The sequence below is a fragment of the Aphelocoma coerulescens genome, chromosome 6 (assembly GCF_041296385.1).
Source record: "Aphelocoma coerulescens isolate FSJ_1873_10779 chromosome 6, UR_Acoe_1.0, whole genome shotgun sequence".
Lineage (NCBI taxonomy): Eukaryota > Metazoa > Chordata > Aves > Passeriformes > Corvidae > Aphelocoma > Aphelocoma coerulescens.
The window spans coordinates 25581423-25604522 of NC_091020.1; the positions used below are offsets into that span (position 1 = coordinate 25581423).

Sequence of the window (23100 nt, forward strand, 5' to 3'; positions counted from 1 at the left end):
CGCCTGTAAAACACATGGTGTGTTCTGTGCTGACTAAGTACTGTTGCTCTTCTGATAAAAACTCACAGGACTTGAACTGACCTAAAGTTCTTTTCACTACCTCTGCCTTTTCCTGCGGCAGCACAACGGGGCTGAGCAGTTTGGCTACCGGAGCATTTACCCAGCACTTTGATGGACCACAGCTTTTCCCTGTCATCTTGGGTGACTCCAGCTGACTTTCCCTTGCTACCTTGTGGGTGAGACTGGGAAAGGAGAGCACCTTGATGGCTGTAGTGGGTGGAGTACTCAGATTCTAATATGAAGTGCTACAGTAGTAGATTAAGAGCCATGGAGGGTGCAAGAGAATGAAAAGATGAAATCCTTTTATCATCTTATGGCTTAATTCTTTAAAATACAGAGTTTCTCAAGGGGACTTGTGTTTTCTGTCCAGTCAGCTGGATGGCTCTGAATATCATCCCCTGTCCACCTGTCTTTGGAGGCCCTGCCTATGTTTGCTGAGCAGGCATGAGGATCACCATCCTGAGCAGACAACAGGACTATACTCCTTGGGACACCCACAACCTTTCTTAGGGTCTCCCCAGGCTTTTCTTTTCTTTATTGGAGAATGCATTCCTGTTTCCTGCCTTCCATCATCACTGGGGAATATGAAGTGGTGGATGTGGTTTTTTGGTTGTTTTTTTTTTTTTGCTTGTTACAGCTAGACATTTCCCTTCCCTCATTTATTTTTTTACTCGTGCTTTCTGGGACTGTGAGTGATTCTGTCAAAGCCTGGGAGCAGGGAAGTGGGGAATACCCATTTGTGTGGAAGAGAGGGAGAAATCTGCACAGCATTTCTAACGCCTCTGGGGATATTTGGAGCCCTGAAGTCAGTGTGCAGCATGAACCTAGTCAGTAAAAGCCACTGAAATACACACTAGTGATGAAAGTTGGACAGAAAACACCAACAAGGCAGGAAAGGAGAGACTGGGATGAGGAAAATAGGACATGCACTAGTGTGGCTTCAAGGGCCAGCATTTGTATTTGCAAGTAGAAAAATTTGGTGTATTAAGCAGTTCTCAAATACACTACTGATTCCCTCAATAAATCTCCCCAGAATTTTATCTTTTCCCTTTTTCCCCCAGTGATAATCAACCAGATTTCTGTTTTGTTTTGTGGTGGTTTTTTTTGTATCTATGAATGCCAGCCACAATCACTTTGATCTCTGAGGATTAAAAATTGGGAGAGAGGAACACTTTCTCTGGAGAAAGAAGGAGGCTGCGTATCCACTAAATTAAGTTATGCTTTGGAGTTAAAGGTTTTCTGTCACAGTTGTTTGAGGAATGAGACAACAAATTTTGTCTTTCAAGGGCAAGGTTTTCAGTCTTTTTTTGTGATTTTGGATAGTAACAGATGATAAAAAGTATCAGACAGTGTATTTCTTTTTATTTGCAGCCTGAATTTCAGGATGACTATAGTGGAGTCTGGTTTGGATGTCTGACAGTAATGTAGCAGAAGTTAAGGGGTTTACCTCAGTGTTTCTAAGGGTTATTATCTGGATTTGTATGTGCCTTCACACAGATGTTTGTGTCTGTTTTTATTTCTTTGTCTTTGGGACAGCACTGATATTTCCTAATTCCAGTGTCAGTTTTGGTCCACACAGCAGTTTCAGCAGCAGTTCCAGTAGTGACCTTTGGATACAGCTGACATTAACTTTACTTGCCTAGTTTGTCAGCAAAGAGATGGTTAGTCAAACATGTGCCTGTCTCTCCTGTAAATCCCACTAATCATTAACTACCAGATGGTGTCATTGCACGGTGCTGGGGAAACATCGCCTGATTTTTTACAGCCAAGTTTAGTGTTAGGAAAACAAAGTCTTGTAAATGTCAAATTGACTCTTAAATAATCCTACATTTGAGTTTTTCAGAATTAAAACTATACCATACATGGAGCTATGGATAAAAGGAATGACTCCAGTTTGGCAGCCATGGATGACACCTACGAGCATCACCAAAGCATGTACCCAGTGCCTATTAGTGGAGCCTCCCTTGGGCTAATGACTCATTTGGCTCTGGTAAGGGACTTGCTTCCCATGCCCTGTGGGCAAGAACACCCTGGGAAGGTTTTTCTCCTGGAGAGTAAAGCTAACATAAATCTGGGATGTGTTACTCAAGCCACCATGACCATGAAGTGTGCTAGGCTGAGGACATTTTCAAACTCTAGCTTCAAGCTCTGTAATACGAATTCAGGAGAGATGAGATCTTCTCAAAAATTCTTGGCATATATTGGAAGATTTCCTTGCAAGTTCACTTTAGTTAATTAAAGACCATGGTGATAATAAACCAAATTTTATTTTCCTTTTCAGTTAAAAAGGGGCAAAGTGAAACTGTGAAGCTAGGGATTTTATTTCATTTTGCGTGCCTACAATTAATGCCATCGGCACTATAGATACTTAGTGTTTCCAAATGTTAGGCTGTAGGTGACTAACTTGTGATTACACAGTAACTCAGTGGCAGAGATATAAATGGAACATGGATATAGAGGTAGATACTTTTTTATTGGCTGAAATAGTGTTTATTTTTGTTGAAAAAGTTTTAAGTTAAGAAAGGTATTTTAGAATTCATGGCAACATTATCAAAATGTTTCTCTCAAAAATTTAACAAAGGGATGTCATGAAATGTTTGACCATTTTTGGATGGTCTTTTAAAGTCAATTTAAAATTTGAATAAAGCTTCATTTTGCAATATATGATTTTTTAAAAAATTAAAGCAGGGAAAGAGTGCAGTCTGAAACAAAGTGTGTGATATTTTTTTTCCTAAACATAATCCTATCCTGGTTTTCAACTACAGATTGGTGGTAAGTGCTTTTCCAAGGACACTGCGATAGATTTTATGGATATCTAAGAGTATAAAAACCTAAGTGACCCTAAGAACAGGAGAAATCTTCACTCCCTGTCTCTGGGAAATGCTGCAGGACTTTTTTATAGACATTGAACAGACCCCACGGGTTCCATTAGTGCCTTTGGTCAGTGTGATGGTCAGACATCTATTCCCCTTTCTGAGCACAGTCCATGTTCTTTTTCTGAACAAATTTATGGGAGATTGACAGAAATAGTTGGATCTGGGAAAGCATCTCTGTAGAAGGTGGGAAAAAACCCATAGTACACTACTGGAGAAGTATTACAGATTATTTTCTAGTTTACCCGGGACTAAAACCAAAAATATTTGGGGGTTTGGTGCATGTTTATACTGACTGATGACTTTATCTTACAGAGGAAATTTGTTAGAGCTAGTCACTTGTACTAGGCATGTAAGCTCTAAGTCGAAGCTGATGCTTTACTATTGTGTGGTGCTCCTCTCCTTACTGCCTGCTTTCCTAGGAAAACAAGTGTTTGACTTTTTTATGAAGTCCCATGGATGCCTGGGCTAAAAGCTCTTTTAAAGAAAAAACCAACCAACCAACCAACCAACCAACCAACCAACCAACCAAAAAAACATACTAAAAACATCTTGGCTAGAAGGATCGTGTGTGATTGTGTGATTATGACGGGAAATAATTTTAAGTACTTTAAATTCTCCTTTAAAACCTGTGAGCTAAATAAATGAACCATAAGAAAGGTGCCACATGATAAAGTCTCACAATACCTATAGACCTCTGTAATTCTGGCTGCTCTCACAGCAATAATGAGTTCTTTCAATGAAGGGTATATCCTCTGGAAGGGCAATTTTGGAGTAAGTTGTCTTTGAAGGACTTTTCTTTCTAACCTCCTTCTTTTTCTCTCTTACCTCCTTTTGCTTGAGAAATGCAATGTATCTTGCATAAGGAGGGATTATCCCTTCTCCACTAATGTAACTGTGGATGTCCTTACATAAATACTATCTGTCTTTTAGAATTTGAGATTTTTTGTGGTTTTAGTACAATTTGTGATGTTTGGCACATTTATGTCTTTAAATGTTCTGTGGCTGTCAGTTATTTTTTTCCTTGAGGCCTCAAAAAGTAAGGGCTGAAATATTTTTGTTAATTTGGTTTAAATCTAATGCCTACCACTAAATGTCACCTGTTGCTCTGCAATTAGTGCTTTCAGACAGCAAAAAGCCTTTTGCTTTGGTCTCTCACCTATCAGGTTTCTTTATGTCCCAGGGGCCAGTCTCTTCTCTTATCTCTCCCATTGCTAATCTTGGATGATTCTATAACTCCCCCAGACTCTTTTTGACTAAGTGTCTGAGACTGAAGCAGACTTGATGAACCACTAATAAGAAAGACCAGGAATACTTTGAGGAAGTTTGTTGGATATTTCTCCCAATTTGTATTGATCCCTGGATGGGATCCCAGTGCCATGTCTGTCTGAACAGCGCATGGTGGGAGGATCTGTGTTCCTCTCATGCAGGAAGGTGACAAATAAGCTCTCCAAACCCCATCTCTGTGTTTCAAAGGCCAGTGTTGGAAGCTGAAATGCTGTACTGCTGACTCATGTAGTCTGCCTGGCCTGACTTCATCCTGCCTCTCCTGATGCACGTGAACTCAGACACAAATTAATTGCAGCCTGTCAGGAACAGTCCCAGAGTAATTCTTTGTGATACTTTGTAGGAAGCAATGATGAAAGCCAGCCCTCTAATTAATATATTGAATAATGCATCCCTCTGAGGCATATGGGGATCTCCCATACTGTCATAGCTTGGAAAAGCTAATCAAAAGCCAGGCTGCCAGGCTGAAAGGTAACATCATATTTTGTGTATTCTGGCTAGCAAGGAATAGTTTCCCACTTTTTTTTTTTTTGTGGGGAATTTGGGTTAGGTTTCAGCTTCTGTTCTATATCATAATAATCTCTCTGTTTCTGGGAAAATGGGTGAATTCTCAGTGTGGAAGGGAATCCCTCTTGTTTTCAGATGACTGAAAGATAAACATTTGGGAATTCTTTAAAAATCACTGCTGTTCTCAGAAGTTTAGGAATGACCTTTTCACATACTCTGATTATGGACATAATTTTCTGGCTATTTCATTCAGTAGCAAAACACCTACAGACATCAGGAGTGAGCATCTTTTCTGGATCCATCCTCCCTTTGCCCCAGACCTCATCCCAGATGGCCCACTTGATATCAAGAAGTGCACCTTTACAGCTCGTGTTTCTTTACAGCAACTGGGGCTGGCAGCATCCTTGCATTGGAGGAAGTTGCAATCTAATGCAGGATTTATCCTCACCAAGTACATCAGCACTGTCAGGGACCATTTTTACTTGAAACTAGATACCTCAAAATTCTTCAAGGAGATTTTCTCAAGAAGAATCAGGAAGGACCCAGGAAAATTCCAGTTCATTTCCCTGAACTGACTTCCGCTGCTGAACCTTTGGAAATTTGCCTGGCATTAAGCTGAACAAAACCAGTTGTTTTATTTAGCAGAAGAAGTTGAGCCCATGCTGCAAGGAAAGAACAGTCTTATCATGGCAAAACAGACAAGATGTTTCTGCATTAATTTAAATGTGAACCATTTGTGTTGCTCAGTAACACCCATTAAAGATAAGGAGGTCCGTTTTTATGCCTTCTGCTTGTTGTAAATTAACAAACTCTCTTAAAACAACAATTCATCAGCAGTTATATGAGGCAGAATTCATTCTCGGCAAGAGAAGAAAATGAAACTCCCATCCTTTCATTCCCTGGCATTCTCCTGAGTCTCCTCTGTAGAATGAGATGAGTTTAATTTTGCTATTGTTAAGCACAGTAAGCATGAAGCTACATCAGAATGTAAGAGCAGGAAGGAGTGTCTTATTAGCTGCACTACAGGTTCTTTTAAATAATGTTGATTCAGTAAGTTGTGTCTTGCTGACACAAGGACGAGAAGCCAGTGAGTGATGCTGTTTCACTTGCATATTTGTAGTGAGTTAATTGGAATAAGACATAGCAGTGGTTATCATAGCTCTGTAATTTTCTTGCAGATAATTGTTCTCCATTGGGCAGAAGGCAGTTAAAATTGGAGGTTGGCACATTTCCATGTTTAGTGGAATATCAGGAGTTCTGTAGGTGAGTTTGAGAGAGAAGCATACTCACCTGTGTCTGCCAGCAAATACTCAGGAGATAATAAATAATACCTGTAGACTTTAGAGCTGATTTCAGTAGATCTGGGTTTTCTCATATAGGAGAAAATCCTTCTTTTTATTGAAAAAAATAAAGAAAACCAAGCCAAAAACTCTGTCAGGTTTTTGGCCAAAGGGTACAGACAGATTCTTAGGTTTTGCTCACAGTATTTTTCGTTTTCAGGTTTTGATTGAAAATCTTTGAGGGAAGGAGCCATGTTCCATTGCAATATTGATTTTTGGGGCAATCTGTAATAGTGACTCCCTAAAGCCATTCTAGATCTGCAGTAGTTTCTCCAGAATTCTTTTTTTTCTTTCTACAAATCATTAGATTTGAACAGTGTGCTGGCACTTTGGAATTTGCCTTGAGGATAAAAAACCATCAGAGTATTACTTTTCATTTGGCCTTGTATTTCTCTTTCCTTTTATTGCTCCTCTGTAACCACAGATTAAGAACCCCACAAAGAAGCTCTTGATTTACCTACAGCTTGACCATACAACTTTGTTTCTTGACATGACTCCCACTGCAGCATTCTGCCCTGAGCATTCTCACTTGAACAGGGTAATGCTTTGGGGGTGATGCTGCTATTCTGAAGAGCTGGGAGTGTGTCTAGTGCTCAGCCCCCTGGGCAGCCTTGTCTCCTTATTCTTTGTTCACCTGCCTACCTTAGAGCAAAGGACCCACAAGAGGTGTGTGAGCAAAGGACCCACAAGAGGTGTGTGGTTTCTCTGGTCTCTCCTGCTACAGTGTCACTCTTTTACTGACAGAGACCTGCAAGTGACTGTGTCTGTTTTATTCATCTCTCCATTCTGCCTGTGAGGATGCTTCTGTTTTGAATGCAAACTTGTCTTTTCATGAGACACTTGGTGATCAGCTGACCTCATGTCACTGTTGCTTTTACTAATCATAGCCACACAGACTTGCTGTTTCTACAGACAGAGCCTGTCTTTGCATATCTGTCTGCTGCCAGAATCCCTTTTGTTTCCTGCTTCTTTGTCTTTTCCTCTTGTGGTGTTGGGACAAATGAGCGTCTCACTCTCAGCAGCTAATTGAGTGTGATTTTTTGGGGGCAAGGACACATGATGATGCATTTATGCTTGCTGGTGCAGAACAGAGTATTTTATTCTGCTCTGAGTTTCTCCTCCTTATCCTTCTTCATTCCTTTCTTTCTCTCTTTCTTTTCTGGCTGATGGCTAAAAGTCGAATGAAATAAGCCATTTGTTCTCTTCAGGTTAGTGTCTGAAAGGCAGAGAAACAACTGTCACAAAAGGTTTGTGACACAAATCTATTTTTTCATACTGTTTTTCCCCAAAATGCATGAAATGAACCACAAATTCATTTCCAGAATGTTACATGTTATCCCAGGGTGATTCTTCACAATATCCTGCAACAAGGAATGCAGAGACTCATTCTTCCTTAATTAATACAATGTACAATGCTCATAGGCATGTGGGGCTCATCAGCAAATCCTATACATCTTGTCTGTGCCAAGTTTCATACTGGCATCCCCTCTTTGGACAATTTAAGCTTTATTTTTATCCATCTACTGCTGCATTCATTTATTAAATGATGCTCTCGCTCTGAAGCTTTTCAGAGGCACTTTATTCTGCCTCAGCCTCTGTTAATAGCTGAATCACTGAGCCTCAGCATTTTGGGCATGTCATATTTACAATTGGAAAATGTTTGTACAAATGAGGGCAATTAAACACAGTGAACTGATAATCCTTATTTTGGTGTAAAACATCTCTTGAATGGGTTAGGTTTAAGATACTTCTGCTAGGAAACAAACCCAGAGGAATATTACAAGTCTTACAAACATTTCCTTTGAGGGAGAGGAGTAACTCCAGTGAAATCTTCAGCTACAGGACTGCTAGGCTGAGCTGAAGGATCTTTGAGCATGTGCTTTGCTTTTCTAAAGTGATCCCGAACAGGGCTGATTCACGTTTCATGAAAAAGCAAAGCAATAATCTATAGCAATTCCCCATGTACATGACTTTCAAAGGAGGGTAGCCAAGCACTGGGAAAACATTAACTGCTCTTTATAATACAGTAGGCACTGAACTAATTTTAAGCAAATTCACAAATCCAAAAATATATTTTATTCTTGTTCCCTAAAGGGACTTGAAATTTAGAATATTAAAAGTGTCCTGCAAAAAAGTGTCCCTTCCAGTAGAAGGCAAAACAGAATCAAACCCTTGTGTTGGAATGTGCTTAAAACTTGTCCACCAAAAAATCTGCAGACCTCTAAACCCCAGGTAAATCCCCTCTCTCCTGTCTAGAAATGCCCTCTCCAAAGCAGCACTGTTGGTGTTGGATGCCTATGGGATAGAGAGCTGATGGTGTGCCGTGCACTCAGGCTTTGAGATATCTTCAGGACAGTAACATCTTGACTTGATGAGCTGATGCTTCATTATTTCCAACATATCCTGATGCTGGTACTGCTAGGACTTGGCAAAAAAAAAAGGGCTTCTTATTCAATTAGGATGAGTCCTCAGGAGTACCTCTGCATGGCCTGGATCAGCTGTACCCTGATGAGTCAGGAGCAGCAGCTGCATGGGAGCAGCATGTTCAGCTCCTCAGCACCAGGACTGTGGCTGCACCTGGGAGCAACGAGCAACCAGGGCTGGCTTGGCATGGCTGACACTGCCTGATGAGCCTCAGTCCCCATAAGGAGCTATTTCAGGGGCACCACTGAGAAATTAAGATGCCAGCACATGCCCTGTCTGTGTTGCTGGGCCTTTGAAACATTGACAGGGCTGTGAATAAGGATCTTTGGCCTTCTACCCACACAATTTTTGGAGTATATTTCACAAAAGTGTAGTTATATTTGTTGGGGTTTATGGTATAGGTTGGGAAAAAAATGCCAGAGGACTTTAAAGGACTAAGACGTATTAACTGGATGAGAACACATATTTCTGTATAGGTTTTGGTGTTAGCATAAAGGGAAAAGAAAAAAATATTAGGCAACAACAATTTTTCTGTTGCTAAATATACTTTAAAGGTATTCCCTGTTAATTTCTGTGATATAAAAGGTCTCTTTCTTTTATGTACTGAGAAGAGAAAGAGATGTTTCTGTGTGCAGCAGAGGCTGCTGCCTTGCATGGATTCTCTGGTGGTGGTTGACATGGCTGAGCCTAAATGTCAATTTTCCCCTCAAGGAGAGGATTGATTTTCCCATTCTTGGTCTGCTGTATCCATGAAAGAACTGTGTGTAGCAACTTTGTAGTTCAGGGCCTGTGATCCACTGAGTTTACAGGGAAGGTGCAGCTTTAGACATGGGGTATTAGTGGGGATGAGGAGCAGGGAGGCAGATGCATGTATGTACGTGTGGAAATACATGCAAATGCCATGAACACCTTAAGTTTTGTTTTCTTTGAGATACCAAGCAGAAAATCTCCTTAAAATTCACTGGGACCTTTTAAAACAGGATTGGCTTTGCTGAAAAGAAATTAGCTGAGAATAAAAACTTGGCAATTTTTTTTCCCTTATCTTGCAAGCTAAGTCTCACAACAATTACTTCTGCCGATGTCCAGAACTGTAGCATCACAGAAATTAGCACTGGAAAAGATGTAGAAAGCTCCAGGGACCTGGCTAAGACAGTTCCTTACAGTATCTTCCTGCCCAGCTTTTTTCCCTAGCTTCATTTGAAATATGCTGTGCAAGGAGGTTTTGCCCATAACTCTTCAGAGACCTCATCACATCCTAACACATCCAGCAGTGTCTCCCCTGGCTCAGCCGCAGAGAATGATACAGTATTTATGTGTTTAATAAACACATTCTTTCCCCCAACAGTTCAACATTTGTATAATTGTTAACTGTGGTAGTTTAGAGTGGGTGGCTGGCCCGGGGTTGTGTGCAGGTTGTGTGCAGTGGGCTGCTATATGCCCAGAGTCAATGTCTGATGGAGCTGATTTTAGACCAATTAATACGTGAATCGCCTTGACCACCTGAAGCCAACTGCAGTTACTGATACCTAGACAAATGTGATGCAGTACCAGATAGAGGAGAAGCCTGTTGCAAGGGTATGTGTCATTTAGCAAGGGTGCCATGTGGAAAACTCCAGGTCAGTTGAGTGGGAAGTGAATGGATTAGTTTCTGCTTCCATATGCCCATACAGGCATGGCCCTTGTGTTGCTTGGGTGAGTTAGTTCCATGCACTGCTTGCCTGGTACCACACAAAAGTGTTTATTCACTTCTGGAGCAGGATGGAATTAAAATTACAGTAGACTAATTGGCTAATCCAATCCACTAATCCACTAATTTAACTGCAGTTGCCTGCAGCAAGAGGATGAGTTTTTCCCCCCCTTGCATATTATTGCACAATAAATGTGCCTTGTTCCTTGCTGTTTCTATCCCTTATTTACTGCAAAACATCCTGCTAGGTAGTATCCATCTGTTTCCTCTGTCTCTTTACATGCACACTGGCAATTGCCTTCAGTCTGACATCTTAACCTGCAAAAATGAGTTTTCAAGTCAGCATCTTGGGAGTCTCAATTTGTTGTAAAAGGTTTGATTTTGTTTTCAAAGCTGGTGAACGCCACTTTGACTGGTCAGAAACCAGACACACCCCTGGCAAAAAGCTCAGTCCAGCAGGTTCCAGATCAAGTTTGGAAGGCTGACTCCTGTGACCTGAATTTTTGCTTTTACTTTGTTGCAAACCCCTTTTGTTGCACAAATGGTGCTCACATTCAGTGATACTCACTCAAACCTCCCAAACTATTGGGTCCAGGAGATAGAGCAATAGAGCATCTCTTACTCTCAACTGATGGTTTAGGAAGGAAGGATCAACAGCAGGCAGGTGGAATTGCTCAGCTGTTTTGATTTAAGATGCTAGGAGAGCCAGATCTCAATGCTCCTTTTCACCTTTAAATGGCTGGCATCTGCAAAATGGGTAGAAAAAAAATGCAAAAATTGTTTATTCCATGGAAAGGCATTAGAGTTGGTAGAAAAAGTGAGCTGGGGTGTGAAGTAGGCAGGTAACCTAGAGTCTCTTTTTTTCTTTTTTCATTTCTTTGCATGTGTTGGCATTTTTTTTTTTTTTTATTTTGAAGTATACAGCATCTTATAGGGAAACATTTCAGGAATAGTTACAGTGCAGAGTATTGTTTTTTCCCTGCCCTTCTCACTGGCTCTCCCTCCCAGTCAGAGATGAAATATTAGCTGAGTGGCCTAGTAAATGTGCATCCATGCACAATGCTCTTCCCTCAGGATAGAGATAAGGATCTTGCCAGGATCATGTCCATCCTTCAACTTTCAAGAACCCAGTCTTCTTCTGAAGGGAGGAAAGATCTCATAAAAATCAAGAGCTACCGTGAGAACAGAAAGGAAAAGCAGCAGCAGAAGATAGAAAAAAAGTAACAATTGCTTCCTTTTAATGGAATTCAGAGGTTGTTTGAATTCTTAATTGGAAAATTATCCTATGCCTGCTGCAATTCTGGCTGCAGGCTCCACATTTTGAAAACTGCTTTTACAGCAAGTTGGGGAATGTGTCAGCAGGAAAAACTGACCTTTCCTGTCACTACTGCCTGCATCCTCTCAGCATTTTCTCATGTGAGGGGTGATTAATGAACAGGGATGGTGGGGGATGTTGATTTAGCTCAGTTCCTCACAGTGAGGGTGCCTTTTTTTACTCCCTACGGCCATCCAAGACAGCAGCACACACGGGTGCATTTTGTGAACCTTGGTTTAAATTTTGCTGTCTGGCATTTCTGTACATAGAGAATACAGGGCTGAGCTGTGCATGGAGCCTGAGGTGTGACCTGGGTCAGGACCTTGGGCTCCTGGGTGTTAAATACTCTTGTCTTTGTAAGCCTCTGAACAGAACTGTCAGCCAGAGCACCATGAAAGCCTTACCCAGCCACCCCACTCTGTGGGCTACACTTGGTTCTGTAAGTCGGGATGCTGACATCTCTTCTCAACAAGCTTCAGTTGCTTAAATAATATTGAACAGTGCATCCTCCAAATGTTCTTCAGAGAGATAATGTGTGAGAAAATACAAGGCTATGAATGTGTCTCTTCTTGTTTTCTTGCTGCTCCTGTATTGGCAGACCTGAGAGGTTGTTGTAGTGAATTCTCAAGGCTGGAGAATTACAACAGGATAAAGGGATAAAGGAATAGCTTTAGAGTCTGTGTGTGTGTTTTTGCAGCTGTGCTTCAGGATCTGCATTTACATCTTGCTCTTTCCACTGCTGACTTTTTTGCATTCTTCATGTAAAGCTCCTCCAGACAAATGACGAGAGACCATTTACTAAAAATACCTGAATTCAAGAGTCAGAGCAATGCAAAGCAAAGCTCTGTTCTTTGCCAGTGGGAACAGATGTGAGGTGAGGCATGAAGAAACAGCATTGACTGGGGATCTGTTTTGAAATCAGTCATTGGTATAAGCGAAGGAAGGATGACCAGTGCATCACTTTTCAGGCTTGTTACCTGCCTGCAGATAGAGGAGCCTCTCTTGATTTTGGGTTGCAAAACACTTTGTGAGCTTTTTGACTTGCAGTGCACTATTTGGTGAACAGAGGAATACGAGGGGTGTGCTGTGTGCTAGTCCTTTTTTGTCATCATTGTTATTCTGAAAAGAACCATTAGGCTTGTCAAAACTAATTAAGGGAACAAGTAAATGGCACTGGAAAGGAACTTCAAGCTAGAATGACATGTTTCAGGAGACTACTCCCATTCCCTGGTGCACACTTAATAGGCATTATGAGTAGATCCACAGAGCTTGTGTATGCAAATGCACAATGGTAATGAGTATTCTGGATTTTGTTGGGATATACTTAGGTTCTTCTAATTACAGTCCCTTTTAGAATGAATAGTATTGTCACAGACTGATGTCTCTTGTTACCTGGGCCAGGAACAGGTTTGCCCCATTGCCACAGGGGGAGATACAATGCCCTCTCCATCTGGGGGGGGACGACCCAGAGGGTGTCAGGGGACCAGGTAAGGCCACCTGACATTGTGGTGTCAGGACACACCAAATGGCTCTGAGTAGAAGTCCTGGTGTCTGGCTTCCAGAAGGATGGATGCCAGAAGAGTGCATTTAAGGGTGAATTTAAGTAGGAAACCTGTTGGGAAGGGCTGCAGGGCCAGTCCCTAAAGTGTTCCCAACCTTTGCCTCAAAGTGCTGGAATTACCACTCTGTGTCATAAAGTTGTGATGAATAGATACAATAGTATCCCTATAGTCCCTACTGGCATGTCATAGGCAAGGGTGATGCTTGCTGGAGGACTGAAATTACAGCAATTAGTGCTACTCATTTGAAAAAGGCAGAAAGCTTCAGCAATGGACTAGAAAGACTGCTTTCTATATACATTGGGGACTAATACTGCAGCACACTTTAATGTTTTTCACTGATATTTAAAGGAATTTCTGTGTATCCTACTGTCACTTTTAACTGTGTCCATATATTGAGAAGATTTGACCCCAGTAACTGCTTGATCACAGGAACTCAGGCTCATTCTGGCATCCTTACTAATAACAGACAGCACTTTCTTCCTTGTGGGATCACCCTGGAACTGATGGTAGCGATTAAGGAGCAGACTGTTTCTCACTGTGAGTGGAATGATGAAAGCCCTGCCCGTGCTGCTTTGTTCTGTTGTGCTGGTATCTTTTGGCCACAATTCAGTGTGTTGTGAATGGACTCGCTATCGATGCGGTGCCCTCGTTAACGAGCAGTGCCAGTTTCAGTTACCTACACAAGTGGGTCATAATGTAGTTGTTTTGACATGTGCAGCCCTGGCTGATCTTAGCTGAACTCCAGCACATTTATATGTTTGTCATTGCTTCAGTTGCTGTGTTTTCTGTGGGACTCACAAAAATATATCAGAGCATCTGTATTTTTTTTTATTATTATTATTTTTAATGTTTCTGCTGTTGATGCCCCAAGGATGAAAACAGCGAAAGAATGTGATTAAAATGTTTTCAGAACATTGGGGAATTCTGAACGTTGGCTGGCTCAGAGGGAATCTATTATTTACAATCTACTGTATCAAATTCAACTCACACCAAATTAGAAACTGATTTTTGTCATTGTCCCTTTTTAATCTAACCCTGTGGTTAACTCAGGAGAGGCAGCACCATAAATCACGTGGACATCTATGGATTTTTTTTTCCCCTGCTAGCCATTGCTAGGACTAAATGTTCATCTCTCAGTGATTCTTATCATCCAGGACACTAATAATAACATTTCTCTTCTGGGCTTGACTTTCCCTCTTCCAGGAGGAAAGGTATCTTTTTAATGTGCTTTGAAAAACATTTTTAGGGAGTAAATAACAATGCACAGGAAGATTTGGCTTGGGGTGCTTGAGTTTCAGCTAGTGAGATTAAAGAAACTCCTCGTGCCATGTTTCATAATTATCAAGGACCATGGATGGCATGGGGTCATGGTGTGAATAATGAATGCTTTCTCACCTTTTTCAAATCAGAAATTCACCATATGTGCTTCACTGTTTTTCTTTTGAAGATGGAGAAATGGAGGTAAACAACAGTAAGACTGCCCAGCAAATCAGGGGCAAGTCAGGAAACTTAGTCTTTCGTGTCTCTAATCAGCCAAATAAAACTTCCTTTTAATTTGCTTTCTGAAGGCATGAGGCTGCTGTGCCCTTGGTTTTCCTTCAGCATTAAAACAGAACTCTGATTTTACTGGGTCTTGGGACCAGCTCTCTTTGCCACCACAGGGATGGTCATGTTAGTCTTGATCTTGTAGACAGGGGACAGGCAGGATCACTCTCCTGTGCCTGGGAAGGTTGGTGTAGGGCCCCTGAGTGTGGTCTGTGTAGAAACACAAGGGAGATGAGACGTTACAAGATGGGGACCTACACACCAGGTGTCCCAAGGTAGGTTTGAACTTGTTTTGCTTTCCCTCACCATCTCTGTCTGATTGCAGCCTTTCAGCTAACTGGCTGTCTTCTTTCTCTTTCTCTCTCTCTCTGTCCTCCCAGGTCAGTGGCTGGTTTGGATAAAGAACCTGACCTTGTGCACATGGAAGCCCGGACAGCTGATGGACGTGAGTGCCTGCAGCCAATGATAAAAACTGGGCTTTGAGCCAAGAATGGAGTGGGAATGAGAATTCACTTTACCCATTTTACCTCCCCATTTACATTTTAACTGGTAGGAGAGATGTGGGTCATGGGGTTTGATGTGATGCTCTTATCCTGAGACTGTAGGGGAAAGTCATGGGCTGCAGTGCTTGTGTCTGTGGAGAGGGTGGACAGAAGCACAATCTGTTGGGCTAAGGAGACATCTTTTCTGTTCCCTATTTAGCTGTTTCAGTATCATGTAGTTTATATCAACTGTAAAGAGCTGGGCTACCAGCACTGTGCTATGGAACGTCTGTGCACTTTCAGAGGTGCTCAAAACCAGCTGGGTGGTACCTGGGAATTTGAGAAATTACCTGGAGTCAGACTTATCCTCTGGCCAGAATGTCCCTATGCCCCTTTGTCTTGTACTGAAAGTATTTTTTAGTTTTGCTATATTCTTAGTGTATGAATAGGTGTTCCATAACAAAACATTACGGGCCTTGAAAAGGTGCCTGGATCTAAAGCAGGAAATAGGAAAAAAAATTCTTAACCCCTCACTGAAAAGAATCTAGTCACATTTGCAGTAGAATGGATTCCTGTGTAGTTAATCTCCAGCAAAGACAATGGTATTAGATGTAAGTTGACTTACTCTCTCCAAAGTGTTTTAGATATTTCTCACAGGAACTGCAGCATAGCAATGCATCTGCTTCTGGTGTGGAACTTTACTCCAGTGTGAGGAAATGGGAGCAATGGGACAAGTGTTCCTTTTCGGTGCAGGGTCAGTGTAGAATTGAAGAGTTAGGGGATTTCTGGGAGGAGAAAGCCTCATTTTTGTTGGTTGAAAACTTTTCTCTGTTTTAGTCAAGCGCTGCGTAGGCCAGATGTGTGAACAAACTCCTGTCTATCAAGTTGGCTTCTCTGAGGTGGTGGATTTCTAATATCCCTCATTGGCCTCCCACAGCTATTTAGTGATGGCAGCTGAATAAATATCAGGCAATAAAAGCTCAGAGGTGACAGCTGTTTGTTGAATATGTGGAAAAAGCGAAACAGGCCGACAGGTGGGTGGACAAGGTAGGGAGGTATCTTCAGTGCCTTTGCTGCTGTGTGTACTGTCACAGGTATGATGGGAGAAGTGGTCGAAAACAAATAAAAGAAAAACAAGTAAGCAAGCAAACAAACTGCTGATGGAGTCTGTTTTCAAACTAAGTTTAAACTTGCTCACCCAGCTATTTGAATATTGGATATGTCAAGGATGTAAATGTTTGAAAGATGTATCCCCAGCTTACAGACAGCTCTCTTCCTTCAGGTCTTGTTTGCTCAGGGGTTTGCTCTTCATTCTTGTTTGATGTATAAATTCAGCATTTTGAAATTGGCAGCTAATGGTGTTGAGGGTTCCACCGAAAGTCAGGCTTGGCTGGTGGTGTCAGCAAAACAGCCCCACTGCAGACACCATCCCAGACCAGTTGGGCTGTGCTGGCCTTGCTGGAGTGTACAAAATGACTCCTCTCCCAGCCCAGCACAGCACAAAAGAACAGTGTTGCTCCAATTAGAGGTTTTAAAGCTTACAAGAATCTTAGTTTGTGTTACAGAGCAATGACAGCCTCCCCAGAGCACTACTGTACAGCTCTGGGTGCTCAGGAATGGGGTGCTGAACTTTTCTCCCAGTTAGTTCTGTAACCAAATTGGGCCTTCATGTGCTCAGTGAAATGGCTGAGGCTGGAAAACGGGGCTCCACAGTTACTTCCTCTTGATCCGAAAGTTTCTGATGGAAGTTTTCCTCAGTATTATGCAGAAGGAAGGAAAGGCTTCTCTAATGCCTCTTTTAGGTCAGTCTGGTGGCTCAGTCACTTATTTGGTGCATTAACAGACATGGATTTAAGTATTCCCATTGCGTAGTTCAATTCAGGTAGAAGAATCCATGCCTTCAATGTCACTGGCTACTTGAAAAATACATGATTCTTCTAGATTGGGCATTTTTCTTTCCACTTCTTCTGTTTTCCTCCATGCTTTTCATTAAAAAAAAAAAGTAAAGAGAAACAGCAGTGGGGAAGGGAGGGGAAGGAAAGGAAATGGTATTTAGGATTAGACTCCTGAATTTGATGATTTAAATTTTTTTTTTTTTTTTACGTGCTCTGGAGCTGGGAGCAGGTGGTGGGGCATGCTGGAGTCTCATTCATCCATAAATGAGTCAGGGCTATCAATAAGCTTATGGATCTGGGAGCTGGAAGTCCTGCTCACTTCCATGGTGTCTGTCCTTCAAGACATCTTGCCACATGGTTTTGTCTGTCCAGTCATTAGAAATGGTTGTGTCTCTGAAAAACCCATCTGCCCTGTGTCTAGTCTCCTTAAATACTGCAAGATGCTGATAATTCTAGTGCCTATCTTATCTCAAGCTGTTCCCATCTTTTGTAGCAGATGAAGTTTTTCACATTTTTTCGACATCTTGGCAGAGTCATTGTAGCAGAATAATAATCGAGGCTTGCATTTTTGAATTATAAAAATATGTAGGAGCCTTGGGCATTGTGCCTTCTGCCAGGGTGTAATAGGCAGCAGCAAGGACAGGGCTGGATGCAAGGGAACTATTATGAACACACTGACACAAGTACCCACCAGCATTCCTGGGAAGGATATATTGAACTTTTTAGTTCGGTGAGCTAATCTTTGCCCCACTCACAGATACAATGCAATAAACAGGATTTGAATTATAGATACAATGCAATAAACAGGATTTGAATTATAGGAAAAAGAGGGGAAGAAAAGCTAACCAGAAAGATAAAACAGGGTAACTAATTCCTGGAGAGTCTACATGTCTTTTTCTTTGGGGGAAAAATTATTGAGGCCAGTGAGTTTTTCTCCCTCCCATGGAAACCTTCATGATTTTATGATTTTAAATCTTGCCTGATACCAGGACCTGATTTAAGCTGAGCCAATCTGCCAATGCAACTTGTTTCCATCAGCTGCCCTTCTCCCTGTTAGCCATGCTGGCCAGCCATCCCCGCTTTCAGCTCCCTTTTTAAGCCTTCCAGGAAGGAGCAGGAATTGCTGTCCTGTGTCTCTGTAACTCACAGTGACCTGCTCACAGGCTGGCCCTTTGCAGCCTTCAGCACAGTGACACAACAGGTTTGACTGTTTTACTGCCTCCCTTCAGGGACCCATGTCTTTGGAGAGAGAGCCTCTTGTGCTCCTGCTTCCTGCCAAAGCTGGCATGGCTGGCAGGAATAGTTGAGACTTGGTAGCTTGGCTTATCTCACCAGTTTGTCCCTTCTAGTTTCAAGAAATTGTTTCCTTTTTGTCACTTCAAAAAGGCTAAAAATACACTCCAGAATCTCAAGATGGAAGACTGTGTTAAATAGCAATGAGGAGGCGGTTCAAGCTCCTCAACTGGAAAATGGCTGCACATCTGTGAAAGCCATTCCCTAATCCGAAGTGAGGTGGGGAGGGTTTGTGCGGAGGCATGGATGCTGGGATTTGAGCTACAGCAAGCCCTCCAGGCTGCTCGATGTCCATATTGCTACATTCACAGATGAGCTGAGAAAGTGGATGGATGTTGGTTAGAAGCATGGGAAGTTTTTAATGCTGTCTGGGAAGTAGGGAGCTTTTCTCAACTCCTTTTGCAGTGGGATATAATAAAAATCCCAAAAGTAACAAAAAATCCAACTGGTGAAAAAAACCCTGAAAACCAAAACATCCTTTAATTCTGGTGTTGTATAGGACAATGTATAAATTGGAAAGAATCCTCAGATAGAAACAACCTCCCTTAAGAAATACACCTCTCAGTGATAGGTATGCAAGGCTTTGGAGGCATGGCTCAGACTCATGTCACCTGCCTCTCTAGGTGAAATGTCCTTTCACCTTGTGGCTGTACAAAAGGGGGGTGCAAATTACCTCATTTTGGAGGAGAGGGAGATATTAGCTTGGAAGTTAGGATGGCCTCTTCTCTCTTAAATTGAGACTTTTGTTGAGAGACCCTGTACTTTCTATGTGAGAAGATGTGCCCTGTGAATGGCACCCTTTAAGAAGCTTGAGCAGGGACTTGAGATTGTTTCTCACTTTGAGCTGCACACAGGTGGGAACTGAACCGGGTGCTGCTGCATTTTTTACCTGATTTTTTAACATATTTTAAAGGGAATTATTTTTTATTTTCTTTGGGGAAGTGGGAAAAAAGCAAGACTTAACTTTATCTGGTATCCTAAAGCAGACAGATTTAAAGATATTTTATTTGTGTCTGGTTTTTTTTAATAGGTTTGTATTTTAAAATATATGAAAACAAATAAATAAGAGACTAAATGGAAAATGGGTAGTGAGCTACCCCCCTTCTCTACCACCATCTCCTTGTGAATATTAATCAGGTGCCATTCTTTGAGTATATTTGATTGCTGGTGTAAGACACTCAAAATGACACATTTCCTGATAGGCAGGAAGCTCGTTGTCATGTCAACACTTGTGATTTATCTGCGTTTATTTGTGACAGGTTTTTATTCCTCTTCCCATTCTGTCACTCAGCAGCAGCAAATTATTCCCTTTTTGGAAGGATAAGAATATCCAGGCGACTGTGTGGGAGAACATACTGGAGGGAATGAGCTTCTAAAAATACAGCTCCTGACCTCTCCTCCTTGTTCTGCCTAATTTTAGAGCTACCTCAAAGAGCAAGTCACTGCTGTTGATCTCTTTGGATAGCATGGCAGCACATAAGACCCTCTTGTTTTCTGAGCAGTTGCTTTTATCCACTGCAAGGTTGTCCTAGGTTCCACACTGAGGAGCTAAATAGCAGCTCCGGGCCAAGTGTGTGTATATCAATTGATGAAGAACTTTAATTTATGCCAGCTGAAAGTCTGACCTCTCTGCTGCTGCTGGTGGTATTTTATTCTGGGAGAAAGCACAGCTCCAATACTCTGGTTATTTGGCACTGTCTCCAGGTCAGGTGTTTCTCACCATGCACTTTAATCACCACTCTGAGCTGGCACCAGCAACATTTTCTGCTGCTTTAGCATCCTCAGTGGGACTGTGATTTCATTACTGCACCAGACCTGTGTGACTGCTCTGACTCAGCCAGGTAGCCCTTATTAACCTGGAATCCCTGGAGCATCAACCCAGAACCAGGTCTGCAGCCTTTAAACAGGGGCCTTCAGTCACTGGGTGGTTGGGCATGGACCTTTATCAGATTAAAGCTTGGTTGTAGTTTGTGATGTTTTTAGACAAAATATTTTAGAAATTATTAGTCTAATTATTAATGCCTCTGACTTGCATTCTTTTTGCATTTTTAAGAGTGTTGGTGAGACAAGACTATAAAAGAGGAAACTACCAGTCTGTGAATCTTGTTTTAGCATCTGGGAAGGCAGCTGGCTGAATCTTGGAGGATTTCAATTGTGCCCCCCCAGAGCTTTCCACTGCCCCACATTTTGCTGTAACTGGAAGGACACAGACTAAGGACAAGGCAGATTTTTTGGGATGGAGAATCCTGTAAGCAGCTTTGCTGGGATAGTGACTGTCTTTTTAAACTTCTCTTTTATCATTTTGGGCTCAATTTGACAAGATCCATGTTAGAAGGTTCTGCTGTGATCTAAAATCACTGCACCAGGCTCACCCCAGCCCTTATTAACTTGCTGTTTACTTCATTGATGGTCTGTCCTAACCCTTTGTAGAAAAGCAAAGAAGCATTTGAATCTAAGAAGCCTGTAGAAGTGCTACACTGCAAAAGATATGACCCTTTTTATCACTCCAGCTGTCATCCTAGTAGTATTTTCATTTTCTCCCTGATTTACAGTTTTCAGAAGAGCAGTTGAAAAGCAGAGATGGCATATTTAGATTACACACATCCAGAAACACAGTACCTTCATTGTTCTGTTTCATGAGGCCCTTTCTTAGCCTGAGTGAAATAATGCTTAACCCCCTATAACCCCTCTCAACATGCTGGAAGTGAGCATGTCTCTCTTATTCTAAGTTTCTGTATGCCTGCCTTTTCCTTCTGTTGTCTTCATGTTCTTCTCCCAGTCCTGTTCCTCCTCTCTAGCAACACCAAGGCCTGACAAGATCTCATTAGTGTGATGGTCTTCTCATCTTCTCTCTAGACAGAAGCATTTGATGCTTCTTGCAGTGCATATAACTGCTGTTGGGACTCTTCAGCTACTAATGCTATTTCATGTCCATGGAATTTTCATTCCTAGCCTATGCTGGCTATAAAGATTTAATTTTGGGAGATGCTTGTCATTTTCACAGCAAAATAAGTTAAATCATAGTGGTGGTTTGGGCTTTTTTGCTTTTTTTTGTGTTTTACTACCACAGTTAAAATCAGTCAACAAGGCTAGGGTGTTTCAGAGGGAAGACTGGGATATGATTTCCGGAAGGGTATTGGAGTTGGTAATTTCTACCTGGGTGGCTTCTTCTGCTCTGTATGGTTTCATCATCAGCTTTCTGATGAACCACTTATGGTTGGTACCCTTCATTTATGGTTTGAGCTTCAGTCTCCTGAGGAATGTCTGTGCAATAGGGAAGGGAATGGCAAAGTGTCAGTGTGATGAATTCCTAACTTTAGAGAGCAGTTAGTTTCAAAGGCTGGAGGCAGATCATGAAATAACATCTGCCTAGTTGGAGATGAGAACTTCTTTTGAGCTGCTGATGGTGTTTACAGCCAAGTGGCTCCTACCTGGGAACTCATGTGTCCATGTTCTCCCATTGCAGACACCCACTATTTGACCTGTCGGATCCAGGAGTGCTCCGAGACCAAAAGGAGTGGGCCCTTCTCGCGCTCCATTGATGTCAGCTCCCTTGTTGTGCAGGATGAATACATCTTCATCCAGGTACGTTGCCTTTGTACAACGGGGACATGAATTCTGCCTGCACAAGGAATTTTTTCTGTGCAAGGGAGGAGGCATATTCTTAGGATAAGCACATGGAACCACAGTTCATAAGAGCTGGGAGTCCATCCTGTTGGCTCTGCAGTCTGACACAAAGCACTTGATCTCTCTGCTCATCACGTCTTGAATCTTACATATTTTTAAAGTTTGTTCATTAAGGGTCCATGGATTTCACAACTGTGTGGCTACTTGTAAAATACAAAGGAGCTAAAAATGAGTTGGGGAGAACAGAGAAGAGCAAAGGAAAGGTGTGAATGATTGTTTTAACAACTGGAAAGGTTTATGCTGATTTGACAGTCAAGTAATGCTAACAGAGTGAACCAAAATTTGCAGTAGGAGGTAAAAGAGCAGAAAGATTGAGAAAAGATGTTACAGGGCAACTTCAAAGTGAAAGATGGCTGTAAATTTGTCAGTTGGTGATGATTTTGGAGATGAGGAGAAAGTGAGAGAAATCGAATGAGAAACTACATGTTTTTGAGATTTTTTGAGAATACATGGGCTGGATGGAACAGGGCCATCTCTCAAAATTTTGTGTCTGTGGAAGCCTGAGAATGAATAGTACAGTCTGGAAGAACACTTCCTGAAGATGTGCCATTTGGTTAAAAACTGAGAGCCAGGCTGTGGTGATTCCAGATCGTGGGAAGCTCAGGAGACACAGAGATTACAGACATGGTGATGTTAACTGCTTGTCACCAATGCTGAAGCAGGGGGAGCAAAATGAGATGAGGATTGGATTCAGGTGGTACAAAAAAGACACACGCTTCCCTTTTTGAGTGAGACTGGGTCACAGTAAGTTCCTATTTCGTTCCCTTTAGGGAGCATTTTTCTTGACTGTATCCGAATTATGAGAAAGTTTTACTCTGTTTATTGTAAAACTTTCTTATAAATGGGAAGACTGATAATTCTGTGCTGGGATTAGGTGGAGGACTGGATCCCTATGGCCTGGGAGGACATACATGTGGGAGTATGAAAACTGCATGCATTTGAGTAACATTGGCAGAATTCTGAGAGTGGGGGAGTCTGCTGCTCTGGAGATGACCTACTGCCTTGGGAGCTACAGCTCCCCTGAATCCCCCATGAAACCCAGCCTGCTACTGCTTCCTTTGGCATGGGGGACACCCACTGCTAGAAAACACTGTGAATGCAGTTTTTGCAACTTAGTAAGTCATGATTTGACTAAAGGCAAGG

At 41.9% G+C, this 23100-nt stretch overlaps 1 protein-coding gene across 7 annotated transcripts in view; it reads left to right on the top strand.

Moving 5' to 3' along the window:
* The window catches only part of SORCS3 (sortilin related VPS10 domain containing receptor 3), a 241436-nt gene that overhangs the window by 145672 nt on the left and 72664 nt on the right, over positions 1–23100 (top strand). For all 7 annotated transcript variants that reach the window (XM_069019975.1, XM_069019977.1, XM_069019980.1 and 4 more), the window contains 2 exons: positions 14981–15045; positions 21737–21855. In XM_069019975.1, coding sequence (XP_068876076.1) covers positions 14981–15045; positions 21737–21855 — 184 coding nt within the window. The remainder of the gene's footprint in view (positions 1–14980; positions 15046–21736; positions 21856–23100) is intronic.